At 40.1% G+C, this 21,490-nt stretch overlaps 1 protein-coding gene across 1 annotated transcript; it reads right to left on the reverse strand.

The window, feature by feature from the left end:
* Nucleotides 1-1,106: 1,106 nt before the first annotated feature.
* On the reverse strand, nucleotides 1,107-21,223 carry LOC143958245 (vomeronasal type-2 receptor 26-like). The gene is made up of 5 exons (XM_077467763.1): nucleotides 21,107-21,223; nucleotides 13,107-13,337; nucleotides 5,156-5,222; nucleotides 4,993-5,043; nucleotides 1,107-2,014 (listed from the first exon to the last, which is right to left on the reverse strand). The coding sequence occupies exons 1-5, from the start codon at nucleotides 21,221-21,223 to the stop codon at nucleotides 1,107-1,109; spliced, it is 1,374 nt and encodes a 457-aa protein (XP_077323889.1).
* Nucleotides 21,224-21,490: the final 267 nt, after the last annotated feature.

Consider the following 21,490-nt stretch of genomic DNA (forward strand, 5'->3'; position numbering starts at 1 on the left):
ATAATAATAATAACAATTGTAAGTATAGGAAGAGTCACCCTTTAAGTTTATACACTTCTTATTACATCTAGAATCTACTTCCATAGATATATATATATGAGAAAGGTTATTGAAACGGCTTCACATGCCATACTTTGCAAGTCTGCAAGAAGGAAGATGCGCCTGTGGTCACAGCTGACATTTAGGTTTTGCATACATAGAACATATAGGGCATGTTAGGAACATTGTGCTGTGGTTTTATGTTCCAAATATGATAAAAGCTTAAGCTTATAAAAACATATATTTAGACACGTTCCACAGATTTATCTCTGGGCAGAAATCACCAAAAAATTTTGCTAATTGTATTACTAACATAGATGTGGATGTATATGATTGGTTGCTCATGGGGCCTTCCACCTTGTGCTTTGTGTAATCTCTAAGTGTTTATATTCATTACACAGGAAATAAAAAAATTGTACTCTTGATAAGCCATACATCGTGCACGGTGTCTTGACTACCCCACCGGTCAGAGAGTTTTTCCAATGACCAATAGAGTCCAGCTCGAGCAGAACTAGAGGGGCGCACCTTACAATAACAATAATAATAATAATAATAACAATAATAATAATAATAATAATAGGGGGATGGTTGAAGCTGTTTCTGGCACTGCTACTGGACTGCACTTGTACTGGATAAAGCTTATACTGGATGGTGATCTTGAAGATTTCTTTCCTCTAACACATTGATCAGTATGTGAGTGCAAAATGGTATCAAGCTGCTAACTGCAGGTGTTGGTCACATTGTGTGATGCTTTGATTGGTCACAGCATATTTTTGTGATTGGCACCATCCAATGGACAGTGCAGTCACAGTACTTTGCTTGTGCATGCTAGGGGGGCATGTAAGAGCAATAAAAAAATGAAGCTTTGATACAGTTTCCCATCCTGTAACATCCACCTTCCATTCACTTATGTACAATAGGCAGACAGAAGGTAGTTAATATACACAAACATTCATAATGATGATGATAAAGTCATTCATAATGATGATGATGATGATGATTTAACAATAAGGCTGAATTAGTTTAATCTGGTCTACAGCATTATACATTGAATCAATGTGTTACATTTACAACATTCTTTTCCCCAGCATTGTTTTCTGTGTATTCAGTTCAGGTTTGAAAAGCAAAATGTAGAGTTTTGGAGAAAACATACACAATAATATTCCAGCACTGGAGGTCAGTATGGCGAATATCTCCACAGCCACCATGTATTTCCCTCTGGTGCTCAGATAGGCCGGGATCATGGCAATCCAGACACTGCAGAACACCAGCATGCTGAAGGTGATGTACTTGGCCTCATTAAAACTGTCTGGTAATGTCCTCACCATGAAAGCCAGAACAAAACTCAAAGCTGCTAGAAGCCCCATATAACCCAACATAGAGTAGAACCCGATAACTGACCCTTCATTGCACTGAATGATGATCTTCCCAGGATAGGAGTCCATGTCATACTCCTGTAATGGTGGAGAAATGGACAACCAGAGAATGCAATTCATAACCTGAATGGATGAGCAGAATAACATGACTGTATTGGGAAGTTTGACTCCCACCCATTTCCTACAAGAGCTTCCAGGTCTGGTGGCTTTAAAAGCAATGAAGACCATGATGGTTTTGGCTAGGATAGAAGATGCTGAGATGGTGAAGGGAATTCCAAAAGTGACTTGTTGTAGCATACAGGTAATATCCACAGGACGGCCAAGGAACAGGAATACAGAAAGGAAGCTCAGTATGAGGGAGAGGAGCAGAATGAAGCTGAGGTTCCGGTTATTGGCTCTGACTATGGGAGTGTTCCGAAACCAAACAAATAGTCCAAGTATAAGGAGAGATGTTGTAGCAAATATGACTGAAGTTATAGAAAAAAATAAAACTAGAATGTCCTCCTTGTATGATAAATACTCATTGACCTTGTCAATACAAATAGTTTTAGCTTTGTTGGGCCATTCATTTTCAGGACATTTCTTGCAGAGTTCACTGTCTGTAGAGTAAAAATAAGTGAAAATAACATTAAACATATTATACCGAGAATGCAACTATTTGACAGTTTTGGCCTCTTCCATGTAATCATTTTCCTGACCATTAGTTTTAGATAAATGTTGGAAGCTTTCTCAAACAGAAAGTAAGAGGAAGCTATAGAAAATATAAAACGGCCCTGGCAGCCTATATTATACAATACACATCCTAGTGATTAGTGCCATATACGTACATCAATGTGTTTGTGACATAAAAATCAAAATACAACAAAATTATATATAATATAATATGCAAAAGTCTGTAAAGTGCTTGGTGCTTCTATAAAAGTGCAATGGTGCTCCAACACTTTGCAAAATGTGAGGTGACTCCACCTTTGGTGACCCCACTCACCAAAAACAATAGACCCTCAGCTTCACAATCTAGGATCAAAAAGGCAGTGATCTATTGATCTGGGGGTATGTAGGATGGTTCCTCAACAAACTCTTCCAAGAGGGTGCTTTACGACAGAAAGGATATGCCACACTCCATAGATGGGGAAAAAACTCATAGCGAAATACCGCTTAACATAAATTATCAAGCACATTACAAGCATCACTTATGATATACTGATATTTGGCAAAGACAGGCATCAGTAAAAAAACATCTGAGTTAGCCGCTGTATGACAAGCATTCCACGGAGGCAGAAATTGCATCAGTGGTTAGCATTAACCAGTATGTTGGTGCGTTTTACCCCTCCTCCAGTGCATATTCAAAGGACATCACTTCCGGTTCCATTGCAATCTATTTATACCCGAGGGAAGACCAGGGCTCCCTCTGGGGAGGACGGAGCGACCAATTACGATCAGTGTGAAAAAACACTGTCTTCCTCTAACATAATTTCATGTTGCCAAATATATATAAAAAAAAAACTTTAATATAAACATAAGCAAAAATGACAAAACATACTTATAACAATACAATATTTTAAATTTTTTTTTAAATGATTAATTTTTTTTAATATTATTTTTATTTTTATTTCTATTTTTATTTCTATTTTTATTTTATTTTCATTTTTATTTTTATTATTTGTTCTTTGTACTTATTTTCATTTTTCCAAACTAAGTAATTTTTAATCATGGATTGGAAACCTTTTGCAAATGTCTATCGCATCTTGAGATTTATTTTATTTGTATAGCCAAATAAGCAAGTTTTCTCATTTTGGCTTCTGTTCATATTAAAGTTTTTTATATATATTTGTCAACAGGAAATTATGTTAGAGGAGGAAGTTGGTGTTTTTTCACACTGATCGTAATTGTTCGCTTCATCCTCCCCAGAGGGAGGAGTGATCTTCTCTCGGGTATAAATACATAGTGATGTACTTTAATGATGGCCTGGAGGAGGGGTGAAACGCAATGACTCACTTCCGGTTCATGCTAACCATTGACACAATTTCTGCCTCCGTGGAATTCATGTCATACAGCGGTGAACTGGGATGTTTTTTTACTGTTGCCTGTCTTTGCCAAATATCCTGTAAGTGATGCTTGTAATGAACATGATAATTTATGTTAAGCTGTATTTCACTATGAGTTTTTTCTTTATTTTCCCATCTATGGAGTGTGGCATATCCCTTGTCAGGTCACCTGAGGCCAGGTGACAGATGCACACCGTAGGGATCAGGAGTGCACCGCAAGATTGTGGACACTATGGCTGACTGCTGCGGATTGTACCCAGGGAGATTCAGGAAACAGGTCTACAGGATCACTAACACAGATCCCAATGGGAGCTGGAGCATAGATTCCCCAGCGCACGGAGTCTAGGGTGTTCGCCAGAGCCTCCAGTGGTGAGGATGGACTTTGCTGCAGTCTGGCTCCAGGTCGCGGCCCCTAGAGTCTCACAGCTCACGCTCACAGTAGACTACAGGAGAAGGAAGCAGCAGGCTGGAACAAAGAGGATAGTAAGGGGATACTGTAGAGGTCAGGGCAACCAGCAGACAGGAACAACAGAGTACACGCCAAAGGTTCAGGGTCACAGGCAGACAGGGATGGTCAGGGACATGCAAAAGGTCAAGGTCACAAGCAGACAGGAATCGTTGAGAACACGCCAAGGTCGGTAACAGAGTCAAACATAGAGCACACGGCAAGCAGGAACCAGGAAGCCAAACACACAATGAATACACAATGGTTGATCAGCCACACTGGCTTGCAGTGCACAGGTTATAGGTGATAGGGCCTGGGGTGGAGCCACGCTTAGAGGAGAGGTTATAAAAACCACCATGTGGAAGTGGCTGGCCTCTTAGTCTGAACATATGAGGGGAGGTAAGCAAACAGAGGAAGATTACTGCATAACCATGACATCCCTTCTGTCATAAAGCATCTTCTTGGAAGAGTTTGTTGAGGAACAATCCTACATACCCCCAGATCAATAGATCACTGCCTTTATTGATCCCAGACTGCAAAGCTGGGTCTATTGTTTTTGGTGACTGGGGTCACCGAAGGGGGAGTCACCTCACATTTTGCAAAGTTTTGGAGCACCATTGTACTTTTATAGAAGCACCAAGAACTTTACAGATTTTTGCATATAATATTATAGATCATTTTGCTGTATTTTTATTTGTATGTCACAAACACATAGATTTATATGGCACTAATCACTAGGATGTGTATTGCATAATATAGGCCGTCAGCGTTGTTTTATACTTTCTATCACTTTTCAGGTTGTAGCACCTTTGCACAGCGGCTGCAGTCTTATTTGCATATTTATTTTGATTTAGTACTTCAGTTTTGCGTTTTGAATAGATTTATAATAGGAGGAAGCTGGTTCTCGTTGCTTGCTGCAAAGTGTAAAGTGGTTACAGAATCACTTTAAAAGACTTTAAAAGTTTTCATTTTCTAATTCAATATCAGAGTTTCTATATAAAAATTCAAACTTACCAGAATGTTTTGATATTTCTCCTTCTGAACATGGAGCACAATTATAACAACATGGGTGATATCCTTCTCTTACAGATTTTCGGAACCCTGGAAGACATTCCTCGGAGCATCGACCCCTTGGGACCTAAGATAATATAGAACAATATGAACTATTCAAGAGAAAAACTACAGATATAATAGTGTAAGTAATCCAAGCTTCTGGTGTGTACAATGATGTAGAAAATGCATGTGTATACTTTGGTGGAAAAACATGGACCATTCCAGAAGGTGGCCCTTCATTAGTCTGAATACCACAGAGCATTCCTAGAACCAGAAGACAGAAAAAGACATCTAGGAGTAATAACAGAATGCTTGAATTAGAAAGGTCACAGCAACAAAACTATCAGTACAAGCATAAACACTGCCTTAAAAGTCCAAAGAAAAAATCTCCTACAATACAAAGAGAAGAAAACAAATAGCTGTGTACCTCTAATAACCACATACAATCCAGCACTAGAAGGGATGAGAGAGATAATGACATAGATGAAACCTATCATAACAGAGGACAGAACCCTGAAAGAAATATTCCAACAACCCTCAGTGCTGACCTTCAGGCAACCACCCAACCTCAGACATACATTATTCAGCAGGAAGCTTCATTCTGAGGACAGGGACTCTAAAAAAGGCACAAAACCTTGCAACAATAAATGCTGAAAACTGTGCATATACATAAATGTATTAAACATTGTCACACAAACAAAAGGAACAGTCAGTATTACAGGATCATACAGCTTGGCCTCCAGTAATGGGATGTACTTCATTCAATGCAGAAAGTGCAAGCATGGATCATACATTGGTGAGACAGGACAGAAGTTACAAAAACAGAATGAATGTTTATAGACACTGTAATGGAATCGTCTCCCACACTCTGCTTGGGTGCTTCCAACATATATCACTTCCTCCAGTCTGAAGATAGATATCAGATATTATAGCTGCATATTACAACCAAGAACAAGGTAGGACTTGTTTGGCTGCCAAGCTGGAACACATTTATTTGAACAAACACATAATATATACCCCAGAGGAGGACCTCCCCCTCCTGATCATATTACCCTAACAATACAAACTGTACACAGGAATATTAGAACAACAGACATATACTATAAACATTATGATAATTAGCCACCTGGATGACTCAGGGGTTTCATTCTAGTTCAGACTTGCTGACTTCTACAATACTGAATACAGTGTACTGGACAATACACATTATTATAAACACAACCCACAATGGTTTGCTTAGCAGACAGACAAAAGGTGAGTTACCAAATTTTTCGCTCCATAAGACGCACCTGACCATAAGACGCACCTAGGATTTAGAGAAAAACAAGAAAAAAAATATTCTGAACCAAATGGTGTACTAAAATATTTCCCAGTTCCCATGAAATTCAGCCTGAGCAGTGCCAAAGAAATGCAGCCTGACCAGTGTCATAAACACAGACTGACCATTGCCAATAATGCAGAGTGACCAGTAATGCAGAGTGACCAGTAATGCAGAGTGAAAAAGACAACTTCTCCTGCGCTTTGGTGTCTGGGTCTTTAAAGTGTGATACCAACAGTTTGAAAAGGTAGTGTCAAAAAAGGTCTTGCAGCCCTCCTCAGAATATTGGGTATTCAAATACTGGAGAAAACCAAACAAGAAAGGAAGGCGCACTGACCTAGTGCATTACCATAGATAGAGCTTTATTAAAAACAGAACAAAATGGCTACTCACAAATGAGTAATGATAAAAGGCATAATCAATACAATTGGGTCCATCACACCAAACATCCACACGTCCAGATCTGATGTCAGATGAATCGACTAATACCCCAACACAAATGGCTGATGCGTTTCAGGGGAGAACCCCTTTCCTCAGAGCCCCTCTGGACTAACGCAATAGACACACACTTCTGCACTCCATACAACTTCCCAAACACCCATTTACCTCTCTCTGGCCATAATCTTAACAGTTTCTTACTCTCCATCCCTCCTAGAAGCAAACTTACATAAATCTTCACCACTTTAGAGTGCTGGAAGTCAGTCCTCTATAGCCAGACTACCCTGGAACATTTCACCCAACATGGATGAGAACCCCTGAGTACAATGTCTTCAAACTGTTCTAACTCAAATACTGGGGGAATATCCCTGCCATCCATAACACATTCCTGGTGTCCTGTACACCCCTCATCCCTACTACCAGCAAACCCATAGAAATCTTCATCACTTTAGCCCTTCTCTTATCTACTCTGCAACCAAATACCTTTTATTACCAAAGCTTACCCCTATCCTACCCTGACCTTGCCAATTCTGTCTCCAATAGAACAGTCTCATTATCCCTGGAAACATTGCCTCCCCCCACCACCACACACAGAATTAGTAGTAGTATCACTACCACCACTAGATGACAAACGTGTGACAGCTTGTTTTAAATTGTCAACAAGTTGGTGGGGATTCTGATGTTGTTGATCAAATGGTTTCATCATCATATTTGGCTCTCCTAGACAAAAGTCTGTCCGTGTCCAGAGACGGAAGAAGACCAAAACCAAGATATTACCTTCACCATGCTTCACAGAGGGGGAAAAGTTTTGGTCGTTATACGCTTTATTTTTTTAAATAGCTTTTCGTGTTCTACTAGAAAATGTGTGGGAATGCTGAATAGCATCAAAACTGCCCCATCATATTGCCCCCATCAAAACTGCCCCATCCTTTTGCCACCGTCAAAATTGCCCCATCAAAACTGCCCCATCATATTGCCACCATCAAAACTGCTCCCATCAAAACTGCCCCATCAAAACTGCCCCATCATATTCCTCTATTATAAATCAGTACATGGTGTGTCTGTGCTCTCCCCCGGGCTCTGTAATCTGAGATGCTCCAGCCGCCCCCCCCCCCCCCCCACTGCCTATCACTGTGTATAAGAAGCTTTGGTAGCCATGGAAACAAAACAGACAACAAAAGCCTGGATGCCCTAAATTGAATGACATTTTCTGAAATGATCACTAAACTTAAACATATTTTTCACAAAAACTGTAAAAGATATCAAGCTGAAAAGATATAGCCAGATAGCTGAATATTTTGTGAGCATTTTAAAGTGTGTTTGACGTCTGTAGGTGAAAGTATGAAGGAGCTGAAACTTTTGGTAGCGCAAGAAGATTTTATGGATTTTAAGCATGCTCTCATTGACTTCAATGATAAAAAAGTGTTAAAAAGCTTAATATTTTAAAAAGTATTAATAGTAGAAAAAAAGTTGAAGGGGAACACACATCAACTGAAAGAGCTGAGCATTTTAAACGTTGAATGGCTTTAATAGCTGAAAGTATGCAGAAGTTATGCAGAGCCAAAAAACATACGGAATAAAAAGATGATTAATAAATAAAAAAAAAGAATAACAATAGTGGGACTGCTAAAGCAGTCCCACTAATTATACTGTCCTTTATTATATTCATTCATAGAATTGTGCTCTGTGGTCATTGTGACCATTTGAAAACTTTAGAAACAGTTTTTAAGTTGCTCTTAAAGTTTAATTATAAGCAAAACTTTTTTATTCCATTTTGGATAGAGTAAGGAGCGGGTTATAACCCCTGTCATATTTTTTTTTTTTTTTGCCATCTGTGTCCCACTGTGGAGATTTCCCTTCTCTTCCTGTCTCATAGCCAAACAGTAAGTGAGAGGAAATCTCTGAAAATCAAAGGAATTCCTTGGGGAACCCCAGGTCATCAGAACTAGTGTCCCCATTGGAAAATGTCCCCTCTATTACTTTTCTGGGGACAACCCAAAAATGTGGGATTTTCTAATACTTTCTCTTACAATGATAATGGTAAACAGGACAGATAGAGCGGGGGAATCTCCCTAACCGGGGAATAGACAGTAATAAAAACTGACAAGCATTCTAATCCCTCTCCACTCTATCCAATAAAAAACAAAAAAAAGTTTTGCCTTTAATGACATCTTATGTTTTGCTGTGAACTTTGCAGCAAATTTCCTGTATCTTCATTTTAACATTAAAGGCCTTTAGATTTGCTTTTGTGGCCTTTTTGTCTTCATGTATCTTTAAAATCCTCTCCTACGTACTTTGATTATGGCTTGAGTCACATGAACAGAACCTTCTTTAGTAGAATAGAATAGACTCTACCAGACATTAATTGGTCTTTTTGATTGGGCAGCACAGCATTAAGCCACACCTCCATCTTCTCAATGATTGGGGTAATGGAGTCTAATTACTATTAACAAACATTCAAACATATCGGATGTTTTCCTATGAAGGACTTTGATTGCTTCAACTAGTTGATCAACAGTATGTATGACCATGTAAAAAGCTATGAGTGATATTTTGTTCCTAGATTTTTTTTTTTATTTGACCGTATTTTAGGAGTCACACATACAGAAATGTTTTTTTGTTTTTTAAATGTATATACAGTAACTACAAATTAATGATGGGGGAATTACAGTACTACTAAAAATTTTTTTTTTTTTTTTTTCGTTTTACAGTCAGATGAATTCAGAAGACCGTGGTAGAATCTGGTCATTGGTAATACTGGTGGTCATTCCACTCCAAAGTCTTTTATCTTCTTCTTGTAGAGCTCTGATGTTTGGCTAATTGTTAGGATCAATTGATTTCACTCTAAGTCTGTAATTGGTGCACTTCTCTCTTTTGTTGCTAGGTGGCCGGGTACCTGGTGGCATTAGATATGAGAAGGGCAATGCAAGGTCAGATTAAGGGTATCCCAGCCAATGGGCAGGGGTTTTCTTAAATCCCTGCTGGGAGAACCTATATATTCTGGTGGAGTCAGGTGATCAGTGTTCTGTGCCACCTGGACAGCTGTCTGGGTGGACATGTGTTGTATTGCCCGGGCTGCTAGGCCAGAGTTTGGGCCTACCCTGGACACATCCGGCTGCTGGGCTGTCTGAGGGCCTGTCCAGAAGCAAGAGAGCAGCGTAGGTTTGGGATTGCGGCTTGCAGTCCAGCCAGAGGTTACATTTCTGCCGGCTGGAGAACCTGTCGTGGTCAGAGGTAGAGGGGAAGCTTTTGCCACAAAGAGACCAACCACCTTATTACCGGGGACCACACTGAGTGGCTTAAGCAAGTACCAGAACAGTATTCTCATCAACTGGGGCGGTGAAGAATCTGGAAACTTCAGCGGGTGTCAAGACAGGGACCCAGCCAGCTGAGGTGATGCTTGCAGAGCAGCCTTGTGTGTCAAGCCAGGGACCGAGCTGGCCAGTGGGGTGAAGCTTGAAAGGTATCTTGAGTGCCAAGCTAGGGACCCAGCAGAGAGGAAGTGGTGACGCTTGAGGAAGATTCTACAGTGAAGATTGGAGGAGCTCAATGGATTCAGTGTCAGTGAATAATCTAGTCCAGTGAGAGAGACTGCCAGCTAGGTGGGCTGAATAACTACAAGAAGTTATTTTTGTAGAAGTGAAGGAACTGTTACACCTTGTATTAGAAACTTTTAAAGACTGTTGCCATAGGAGACAACATTCCTACACATGCATTTAGAAGGGTCTTGCTGGATGCCTTTCCCTGCATGGCTGTCTTCCTGTTGAAGTCTCGGAGTCTGACAATTAATATTGCAAGTGCCAAAGGGTGTCCTGGCCTTAACCCTCTCTCCCAAAGTCCTGTTAAGATAAATAAAATCTCTTCTGCATTCAAGACGTGTCTGGCGCCCAGTGAATCTAACACCTTTGCACCCACTATGCCTCACAACCCACCATATGCAGAGGGATAAAGAGAAGCACACTGCTCCAGGCAAAATCAGGTGCAGGAGGGATCACAGGTGCAAGGAATTGGTTGCACACTGGAACTCCAAATTAACTCAATGTCATCTTTATTGTCAAAGGGGTCAGACAGATACAAGCAATGACAGACGTTTCACAAGCAATAGTTTGCTTGTTCACATCCAATGTTACACTAAACAGACAGATCTTTTAAGGGAGTCTGGGGGATTGGTATACACCCAAAAACACATCTGGCTACAAACAACATTTCAACCAACATTTTAAAAACATTGCAACGTTTAAAACGCATATATATATATATATATATATATATATATATATATATATATATATATATATATAGATAGATAGATAGATAGGTATAGATATATGTCTAAACAAATGCACACAAAAACAGTAAGGCCGCGTACACACGCGGGGACTGTTCGCCCAACTTTGTCCGTCAAACAGTTTCAGCAAACAGTCCGCTCAAAATTAGCATGGATGGACATGGCCACACACGACGAACGAACAGTTTGCTGAAACCGTGCGCGATGACGTGAACGGCACGTACGACGGGACGAAAAATACGACGTCCTATACACTGCATTATAACTTTCGGCGTGTAAATCCTTTCTGAGCATGCGCGGAACTTAGTTTGACGAACAAGCCTACACACGAGGGGACTGTTCGCTGAAACAAAGTTTCAGCGGACAGTTTTTCGGAAATTCCGAAAAACCTTGTTCAGCGGACTGTTCGCTGAAACTGTCCGCTGAAAGCCCACACACGAGCGGACTGTCCGCCGAAACACTGTTCAGCGGACAAAGTTGGGCGAACAGTCCCCGCGTGTGTACGCGGCCTTACAGTCATAATAATAATAATAATAATAAAAAAAATACACACAAATACACGCATATATATATATACATGCAGTGCATGTGAATCATTTCACACATGCATGTATATATACATCTATTCCATATCTTTTTCCATTACTTTGTAACTGTTGCGATTTGCACATTTGGATGTAAATTTTTTACACTAGAATCCATTGCTTTTTGTTACAATGTTCCTTTTGTCCTTATGTCCTTCGCAGATTTGACTTTCAATGGCTATTTTTTCATCACCGGTCAGCTCCATGCGTTTTTCACATCAATAGTCCGAATACATTGAGGTTTAGTTCAGCTGAACAAGGTTTGGTTCTAAACTTGTAATACCCAACAAGATTTGGCTTTATACACCTATTTATATACACGCCTATAAATGTTTATCATGTGTGCATAGACATTTTGCATGCATGTATTCAATGAATAGGTGTGTTTTGGGTTAACCCTTTTTGGGCAAATATAAGTCTGGATTTGGACACTGTTGTGTCTTTTTTCTAGGCTTTATTGTCCTTTTCTTTACTTTTCTCCTTTTTCATGATTTGCTTGTGATTACATTTTTGGTAAATGACTGCAAGCTTTTTTTATATATATATATATATATATATATATATATATATATATATATATATATATATATATATATATTTTTTTTTTTTTTATTATTATGACTGTTACTGTTTTGTGTGCATTTGTTTAGACATATGTATAGGTTTTAAACGTTGCAATGCTTTTAAAATGTTGGTTGAAATGTTGTTTGTATGTGGCACTATTAGGCTGGATTCACACCTATGCAGTTTTAGTGCTTTTTGCATTTTGCAGATTTGCACTACAGTCCATTTAACATGGTTTCCTATGGAACACGTTCTGTAGAGCAAATCAGCAAAATGCAAAAAGCAGTAAAAATGCCATAGGTGTGAATCCAGCCTGAGAACCAGGTGTGTATTTGAGTGTATCACAATTTGGGGCGGACTCCCTTAAAAGACCTGCCTGTGTTACATTGGTTGTGAACAAGCAAGCTATCGCTTGTGAAACGTCTACCATTGCTAGTATCTGTCTGACCCTTTTGACAATAAAGACGACATCAAGTTAATTTGGAGTTCCAGTGTGCGAAAGATTCCTTGTTTTGTTCATATACAGAAGGATGTCAGCCATCTCTGGCCCTGGAGGTTCTCATTAGACCAAAGGAGGCCGGAGACCTTGCTACATTCTGTACACAGGAGTCCGGGTCCTTCTATAAATGTCTATGTCCCGGTCTGTGTGATGAGGAGGGGGAGGTAATAGTAGTCAGTCACGTTCAGCTGGACTTGTTCTGTAATGTAGAAGATTTTTTGTAGTTTATCCACTTCTTCAGTTATAATGAGTGATGAGAACATATCCCGGAATTTATATCCACACATCTAGACCTGACACCTTCATCTAATCACCATGGAATGAGTCAGGGATGATGTTGGCCGTCTATGAACAGGATGGGGGGAGGGGGTTAGGTTTTGTCTGGAGATGGGCTTTAGGGTCAAAACTAGTATGTTTCTTGTATAAGTTCTGAATCAGCTTCCCCGGTGTAACTCACCTTGTCTCCTTTCCATGATATTTGCTCTGGTTTTAGTGTAAGTTGCTGACCCTCTGAAAGGGACCCATCAAAGTGACCCACAATCATCCAATCAGTGATATTTATTCCACCTTTAATTCTTGTAATCCAATTTATAATTTCCAATGGGCTGGGCAGTTCTCCTTTATTATTAAAAATCAAGACTTTGCCATTCGGATCCTTGTACTGGACTTCTTTTACATAGCGGGACAGCTTAAGAAATCACAGAAATGATTATAGGTAACAAGCATATAGAACGTTTAATACTTTATTGATTATAAATTGTTTATCTAGTTTTATCTTATTTACAGAATGCCATCAGGATGAGATGACCTGTTTGCTGATGACTTATAATCAGATACATTTTAAAGGGACTATTTATAAACAATTTGCTTTGTGAATGCGATTGTTCCAGAGATAAATGAATAATTCTCCCCCTTTACAATACACTGGCTCAGCCTCATCTTGGATATACAGTTCAGTTTTGGTCACCAATCCTCAGGAAAGATGTTGATGAAATAGAAAGAGTTCAACAAAGGGCAACAAAATGAACAATGAGGACAGAGGATCTCAGCTATGAGGACTGATAGATTACAGGTATTAATTAACTTCAGAGAAGATGCACTTAAAGGGTAATTCCACTTTCATGAAAAAAAAAAAAGAGAAAAAAAATAATAATAATAATATAGGGTATACAAATATTGTAATTGAATGTTATTTAAAATGACCTTTTCTTTCAATCTGCAGCTCTGTAACGCTCTGTAAAATGCAATATGGCCACCTGGGGGCGTTCTTTACACAGATGATGTGCAGAACGCCCCTCCCCCAGAAATGTAATTTCCTGCTTGTGTGATTGGCTCACTGATTTTCCTAGAAGTCAAATACAAATCAATCAGATACAAATCGGATTTTGTACATCCTGTGCAATAAAAATTTCATTTTTGGTAAGATACTCCCAAAGGGAAATCACGTCTAAAGGGATACAGACCCTCCCACTTTCTCCATTAAAGTCCTGCAGGTGCAGCAGCTGATTGACAATTATGTAGTGCACCCCTTAAGGAGCCACAAGTGTAAAGGGATCCCCCACCCTGCACAGCTAGGCACAGCACATCTTCACGGAACACTTGAGTCTAAAGAACAGTCCAGTGCTTTGTTTTAAATTGAATTGAGGAAAATAAATTGGCACACCTATATACATTCTGTATATACACTTCTCCTCTACCTCCAGCACAAATCTTGCTTGTAGAACTACAACTCCCAGAACCAGTTGGCACTGTTTGGATGATCTGACAAAGGCTCATTCAGATGAGTAGCAAAAACCCTTTACAGGCGGGGACCATGGGCCCCTTGTTTGTGTAGTAAAGTCATAGTGCCTAGCTGTCCTCTTCTTGGGGCTACAGATCCCAGCACTGTAAAGAACGATAGCAAGATAGACTCCATTTTGTTCAAGATTTTATGTTTTACAGGAAAACTCTTAAATTCAAATATGAGTTTAAGTTGAAACTCACACATGTTTAAACTGTTATCTATAGAAATGTTCTCTTGGTTATTTTTTACATATATATATATTAAGACTGTGGAGTTTGACCTAGCTCAGGCTTGTGTTTGTTTTAGATAAGGTAACGACATCTGTTCAAGAATACATATATTTTGTAGTAAAAATGATGTGAATTTTGTCTTATGGCACCAGCTAATAAATAAAATATTGACTGAAGCTATTTCTTCTGTATACATGTAAAACTTCAGAAACTCCTCCCTTATTATCCCTAGACTTGCATAAATGTGCACCCTTTTACCTTGTGTAAGGCAGATATCTTCAAAGTGAACCATTGCAAACCTGTCTCCTGTGTCACATTATTGATATCTCCGGGCCTGGGGGTCTACGGAAGTCTTCCTGCATTACCTGAACCTACCTGGGTGGTCCTAGAAACTGAATTTCCCTACAACTGGGGGCTCGTCTGGGATAAATAAGCAAAAAGTCTTCTGAGGGTAAGTTTAATTTGTCTTTATTGACAAAATATTCCTTGCCCCAGCTCTGAGTTAAAGCTTTTTAGACCCATAAATTAATAGGGGATAGGATCCACAAAGATAAGCAGTACTGCATACACATATATAGATACATTTATTTTGGGAAGAAATATGAGGAGGTTAATGAGGAAATAGACTCCGGTAACACCAAAATCTTTTGCTTTTTCTTTCTGTTGCTTAGAAGTTATAAGATAATCTGTTGTGTGGATCAGAAGGCTGCGTGGTAAAACAGTCGGCTTCCACTGTCGATATGGGTCAGAAACAAGGTAAAGAAGATCCTCCCCCTCTTCCCAACCCAGGAGAAACATGTAAAGATTCTGTAGCCAGAATTTGTGGTACTAATTAGGAATTTATAGTCCCATGGGTTTCAAATTTAGCGGGATAGACCAAAACCATACACAGTGTAGACCCCTTTTCCTGGAATGGTAACAACGATAATTTTCATATGGACATGATTAAAGGATTGTGTTTAGGAGATAAAAGAACTTTCCCTTGGTACCCTGGGGATCCTCAATGGGATATGGATTATATGGAAAAGGGAGGGGAGAACTGGTTAAAATATGCGCCATATTGGTTTCAGAGGGAAAATAAGAAACAGAAAAAGCCCACCAAATGTCTAAGTAAGGAAGATTATGACCAGAAACATAGAGAAGAAGCCGATAAAAAGAGAGTTGTCCTTGACCCAATAGCCCCATCCCTGCCAATAGTCAGTCATCTTCCACCCGCATATGTACATGTCTATCCGAGTTTAGCAAAGGAAGATATTGATCTTCTGGCTGGAGATTATGCAACCAGACAACGGCAGGTCCCTCCCGCTCCACAACCACAACAGCAGATCTTTCCCACTCCACAACAAGATAGACAGCACCCACAGAGGAGAGAAGAGAGTGCCCAAGTCGAGGTAGCTGAACCAGAAAGATCAGGGAGCTATATGAGAGGTAGTTTCACCACCTGGCCAAGAGCAGGAGGAAGAACAGGAAAACGCTGATAGGGATAAAATATTCAGTCCCCCTAAAACAAAGAGTGGAGCTGTATATAGTAACCCTAATCTTCAAGCGCCTTTCATGACCATTGGAAATGAAATGTTGAAAAAGGTAATAGACATTGAGGACATTGACAGGATAGTAAAACATTGCCCCAAACCCACCACCTCTGCAGGAGGTACTTAAACTTACTTAAAAAAGGCCTGTAAGGGTAGAAATTACACACAGGAAGATATGTGTCTTATCATTGATGGCATCATAGGACACACCAGTTCCTGGAACTGGGCAAATGTTGCAACTATAAACACTATTGACACTAGAAATGCGGGAACATATGGGTTAAACACAGTACCAGGGAGGAACACCATGTGGACGGAATTAGAGACTGAAATGATGAGAGTATTTAAATATAAAACTTCCCTCCCTACTGCCATAGCATGCAAACAAAAGTCAGGAGAGACTGTAGTTGAGTTCTGAAAAAGGTTTCATGAAAATTGGACAAGAGAAGCTGGATTAGCTACAACTACTGATGTGGGAGCTTTGTTTATTCAACCCCAGTTCGCCTTGGTGGTCAAACGGATGATATTGGAATGGACCACACAGACGATTGACCAATTTCAGGAAACTTTAATACAGAAAGAAGCAGCAGGGTGTTTTGATGTAATAAAAGAGAAAGCAGTGAGTACCCATTATTAGGGTGGAGTGCAAGCCCAGCCTCCCCAAGTTAATGGTGGACAATGGGACAGTGGAAATAGAGGTAGAGGCAGAGGAAGAATAAGAGGGAAAGGGCATGGTTTTTCCAGACCCCCCCAGCAGTCCTACACATGTTGTTTTAACTGTGGACAGGAGGGGCACTGGAGAAATCAATGTCCTTATGAATGGAATAACCCAAATACTCAAGATCAAGATCAAATGCATACACAGGGACCCTAATCTAGCCAACAGAATCAAGTTGCCCCAAAACAACAGGGTCCCTGATTTCCTATACAGTGGAATCAACAACAACTGAAATGAAGCTGCCCAGTAGGTAGTATCCCAGCATTTCCCTTGATCTCACACTCTTACAATGAGCAACCAATTGTGACCTTATATGTTAAATATAGGCCTGTTCCATTTTTAACCGATTCAGGAGCGACTCGGAGCACCCTCAGTGAGGACTACTACAGAGGTGAGACCAAAATTGCTGAACCTTCTATGGGAATTAATGGGATACTTACCAAAACATACAAAACACCGCCTTTACCAGTAAGTGATGTTGAAGGGGGAGGTGCAACAGTCTTGCATAATTGTTTCAGGATTATACCAAAATGTCCCGTGAACCTCTTGGGAAGAGATTTGATGGGAAGATTGGGTATAACACTGAAAATTACCACTGAAGGAGGGATCTTCGTACACTCCAAGGTAATACCAATATATTAGACTGAGGATAGTGATCTCCCTCCACCAGATGATCCGGTATGGTCTAAAAGCTCCTTGGATGTAGGTCTTATTTCTTGTACCCCATACAAGGCAGCTTTAAAATCATGGGCACAGCCAGTTTATCACAAACAATACCCCATTTCAAAAGAAAAAGAGGAAGGAGTTGCTCCAATGGTAGAAAGGTTCCTGCAGCAAGGAATTCTTAAAGAGATACTCTCACCCCCATTAACCCAGTAAAGAAGCCGGACGGCTCTTACAGGTTTGTACAAGTCCTCAGAGCTATAAACAACCTAGTGATACCCATCGCTCCCATAGTGCCTGACGTGCCATCACTCCTAACCTCCATACCATCCGATGCAGAGTATTTTTCGGTCAATGAGCTTTGTAATGCATTTTATTCAGTTTCTGTTGACGAAGAGACACAACCTATCTTTTCATTTAATTTCAGAAATCGGCAAATGACGTGGTGTAGAATGCCGCAGGGCTATGTAGACTCCCCTGTAGTATATACAGTGGCCCTCCAAGCAACCCTGTGGTCCTGGACACCCCGCCATGGTTCCGTCCTACTTCAATATGTTGATGATTTGTTGTTGTGTAGTCCAAGTCAGAAAGCATGTAAAAATTATGGTTTAGATTTGTTACATTGGTTAGCAGACAATGGTCACAAGGTTTCTAAGAAAAAGCTACAATGGTGTCAGCAAACTGTTGAATACCTTGGTTTTGTACTCTCCAAAGGAGAAAGGAAAATCAGTCACAAGAGAGCTGAGGCTCTCGTGGGTCTGCCCCGCCCACTTACTAAGAAGGACATGCTATCCTTTCTTGGTATGATTGGTTACTGCCGCCAATGGATACCTGATTGTTCCTACTATGATAATCTCCTGAGGCAAGCCACAGGTACTGACATGCCAGATTGTGTGAAATGAAATGATGAAATGTACAAAGCCTTTGTGTATCTTAAAACTGCAATGGTCACAGCTCCTGGACTTGGACTACCTGAATATGGGAAAATGTTTCACTTGTTTGCAAGGGACAATTGTAAAACTTTGCAGGGGTCCTGGCCTAGGAGCATGGGGGCAAACTCCGCCCTATTGCATTTTTTCAAAGGTTATGCCTATGCCAGTACAGGGTATGCCGGCATGTCTCAGAGCTCTTGCATCCTGTGCGATGGTGGTGGAAATGGCTTAATCATTGCTAAGACATTGCTAAGACATGGGATCCTTTTGCAAACCTAAGTCCTGGAATAGGAATACTTACATGGTTAAAAAGTGCTGCCATAACTATAACTATGATTATTATTTTTGTTTTGTTCCTAAATGCCTGTTATACGTTTATAATGTGCATAATTGTTAAAGCATCCCGAACCCCTGATCCTGCTGCTGGGAATAGAGTTTATCTTAGTATGTATTATGATAGAAGAAAGATTACATAACTGTGAAAGGTAGTGAGTCATATAAATGTCTCAAAGAGGGGAACTGTAAAAAACGATAGCAAGATAGACTCCATTTTGTTCAAGATTTTATGTTTTACAGGAAAACTCTTAAATTCAAATATGAGTTTAAGTTGAAACTCACACATGTTTAAACTGTTATCTATAGAAATGTTCTCTTGGTTATTTTTACATATATATATTAAGACTGTGGAGTTTGACCTAGCTCAGGCTTGCGTTTGTTTTAGATAAGATAACGACATCTGTTCAAGAATACATATATTTTGTAGTAAAATTATGTGAATTTTGCCTTATGGCACCAGCTAATAAGTAAAATATTTACTGAAGCTATTTCTTCTGTATACATGTAAAACTTCAGAAACTCCTCCCTTGTTATCCCTAGACTTGCATAAATGTGCACCCTTTTACCTTGTGTAAGGCAGATATCTTTAAAGTGAACCATTGCAAACCTGTCTCCTGTGTCACATTATTGATATCTCCGGGCCCTGGGGGTCTAGAGAAGTCTTCCTGCATTACCTGAACCTACCTGGGTGGTCCTAGAAGCTGAATTTCCCTACAAGCACCACCTCTTCAGGCACTGTCAGTCCACCTGGCTGCAGCTTCCGCTTTCTCCAGCCCTACTGGCCAAGACTCCACAGTCCTCCCAGACTGACTCTGCATCTCTCCCAGACTGCTCTCTCCCAGTCCTCTCAGGTATGCCTCTCAGTCCTCTCCAATTGTAACAATCACCCATCTACCCGTCTTCCATCCTGGAGATTTGCCTGGCAGTGTTCCTTGCTGTCCTCCACTTGCTCCCATGCCTCTGGTCAGTACACCCCTGTGTGTCGTGAAGAGAGTCTCTTTCACACATAAGCTCAGCCCAGAGGTCACCCCACCCAGACTAGGGAGCACCTTCAAGGGCCACTGACAGACAAAAATTTAAACTGCAGCTTCAACCCGAACTTCTCTGCCCCAACAGGGCTTAACCAGAGTATTTAAGGGGTCCTGTTCCCTGCCAACCCATCTGTTGGGGATTGGTCAGGGCCGTCATGAATACTCTAGGCAGTTCCTACTCATCTTCACTCCCATTATTCTAGAAACTTCTGCTAGTTTCTAGAAGTAGGGAGAGGCTGCCAGCCAAGCCTGAACAATTTTCCTACACAACAAAAATCCTACTCTAGCACACTAGAGGGAGCAACATTTATTAAACGGCTCCCATTCACATTCCCCCAGTACATGGACATAGAGAAACAAACAGCTATTTCTTCAGAGTAACAAAAGATAGGAATCTGCAACAAAGTTTGGTAAAATCCATGCAATGTACATAGACCACCCAGAGAGGAATGTTTTTTTCTCAAAAAAAGTGAAGTTACTCTTTAAGTGAGGACATGATAACAATGTACAAATATATTTAAAAGTGACTTCAGTAACTCTGATATACTATTTACTGTAAGGTCCTGAAGAGGACATGTGGCCATGATTTGAAGTTAGAAGAAAGGAGGCTTAACCTTAGATTGTGGAAAGGGATCTTTACTGCTAGAGAAGTAAAAGTGTACAATTCCCTTCCCTAGGAAGCAGTACAAGCTGAGAGTGCAGAAAACTTCAAAAACTTTTTAGATGTCTTTCTCAGAAAGCAGAATATATGTGGCTATGGGAACTTTCAAAGAATAAAAATCACACATACACACACACAGGATGAAATGGATGGACCTGTGTCTTTTTTTTCAATCTTCTAAACTATATAAACTATGAATGTCAAAACATTTGTGCAAGCATAATGAATAATACCATAATGTTTTAATATGTGTGTAATGGTATATTTGTTGATTTTCACCGGGTGAATGTAACATTCTCTAACATTTGAGAAAAATAGCTATGAGAACATTTGACCATGAAAGTTACCATTCACCAATAGAGAAAATGGTCTAACATTATAGATTAAGAACATTGGACCAGCAGAGGAAATAATATGAGGAAGATCTCTGCACTGTGTACAGTCCATTGAGAATCCTGTGTGAATGTAAAAAACAAATGGATTTTCAGCGAGGTGGAGACAATGTTCTGGTATAAACATTGGCTGTTTGCGCATTCAGACAAGTGGCTAAACTTTTGCCCATCCAACCTACCTTTGGATTGGAGTCAATAATCTCATATAGAAGAAATATTTCTACAGCTTCTATATAGGACAACCTCCTGCTGTCAGTGATTTCTAAGGAAGCAGTGTATGCTTTTACCCGAGGCATCCCTAGGAACCAATGACATCACTGGAAATCACTGCCACTTAATAAATGGGGTGGGGATAGCAGTGACATCACTGCCCAAATAGGGTCACTGGCCATATTTAAGCATTTTTCATTTACAAGAAAATAGCCACTGTGATTCTGATAATCCAACCCACCAACAAACCCCCACAATCATTGACCAGGGTTATTGGGAAGAGGCTCTTGTCCTTATCAACAAGACATTGCCCCCTTGTTGAAGGCATGTGGCCTGGTGTGGTTCGGGGGGGG

This window comes from Lithobates pipiens, unplaced genomic scaffold (genome assembly GCF_037356315.1).
Source record: "Lithobates pipiens isolate NorthernLeopardFrog02 unplaced genomic scaffold, aLitPip1_a1.2 Scaffold_6, whole genome shotgun sequence".
Taxonomy (NCBI): domain Eukaryota; kingdom Metazoa; phylum Chordata; class Amphibia; order Anura; family Ranidae; genus Lithobates; species Lithobates pipiens.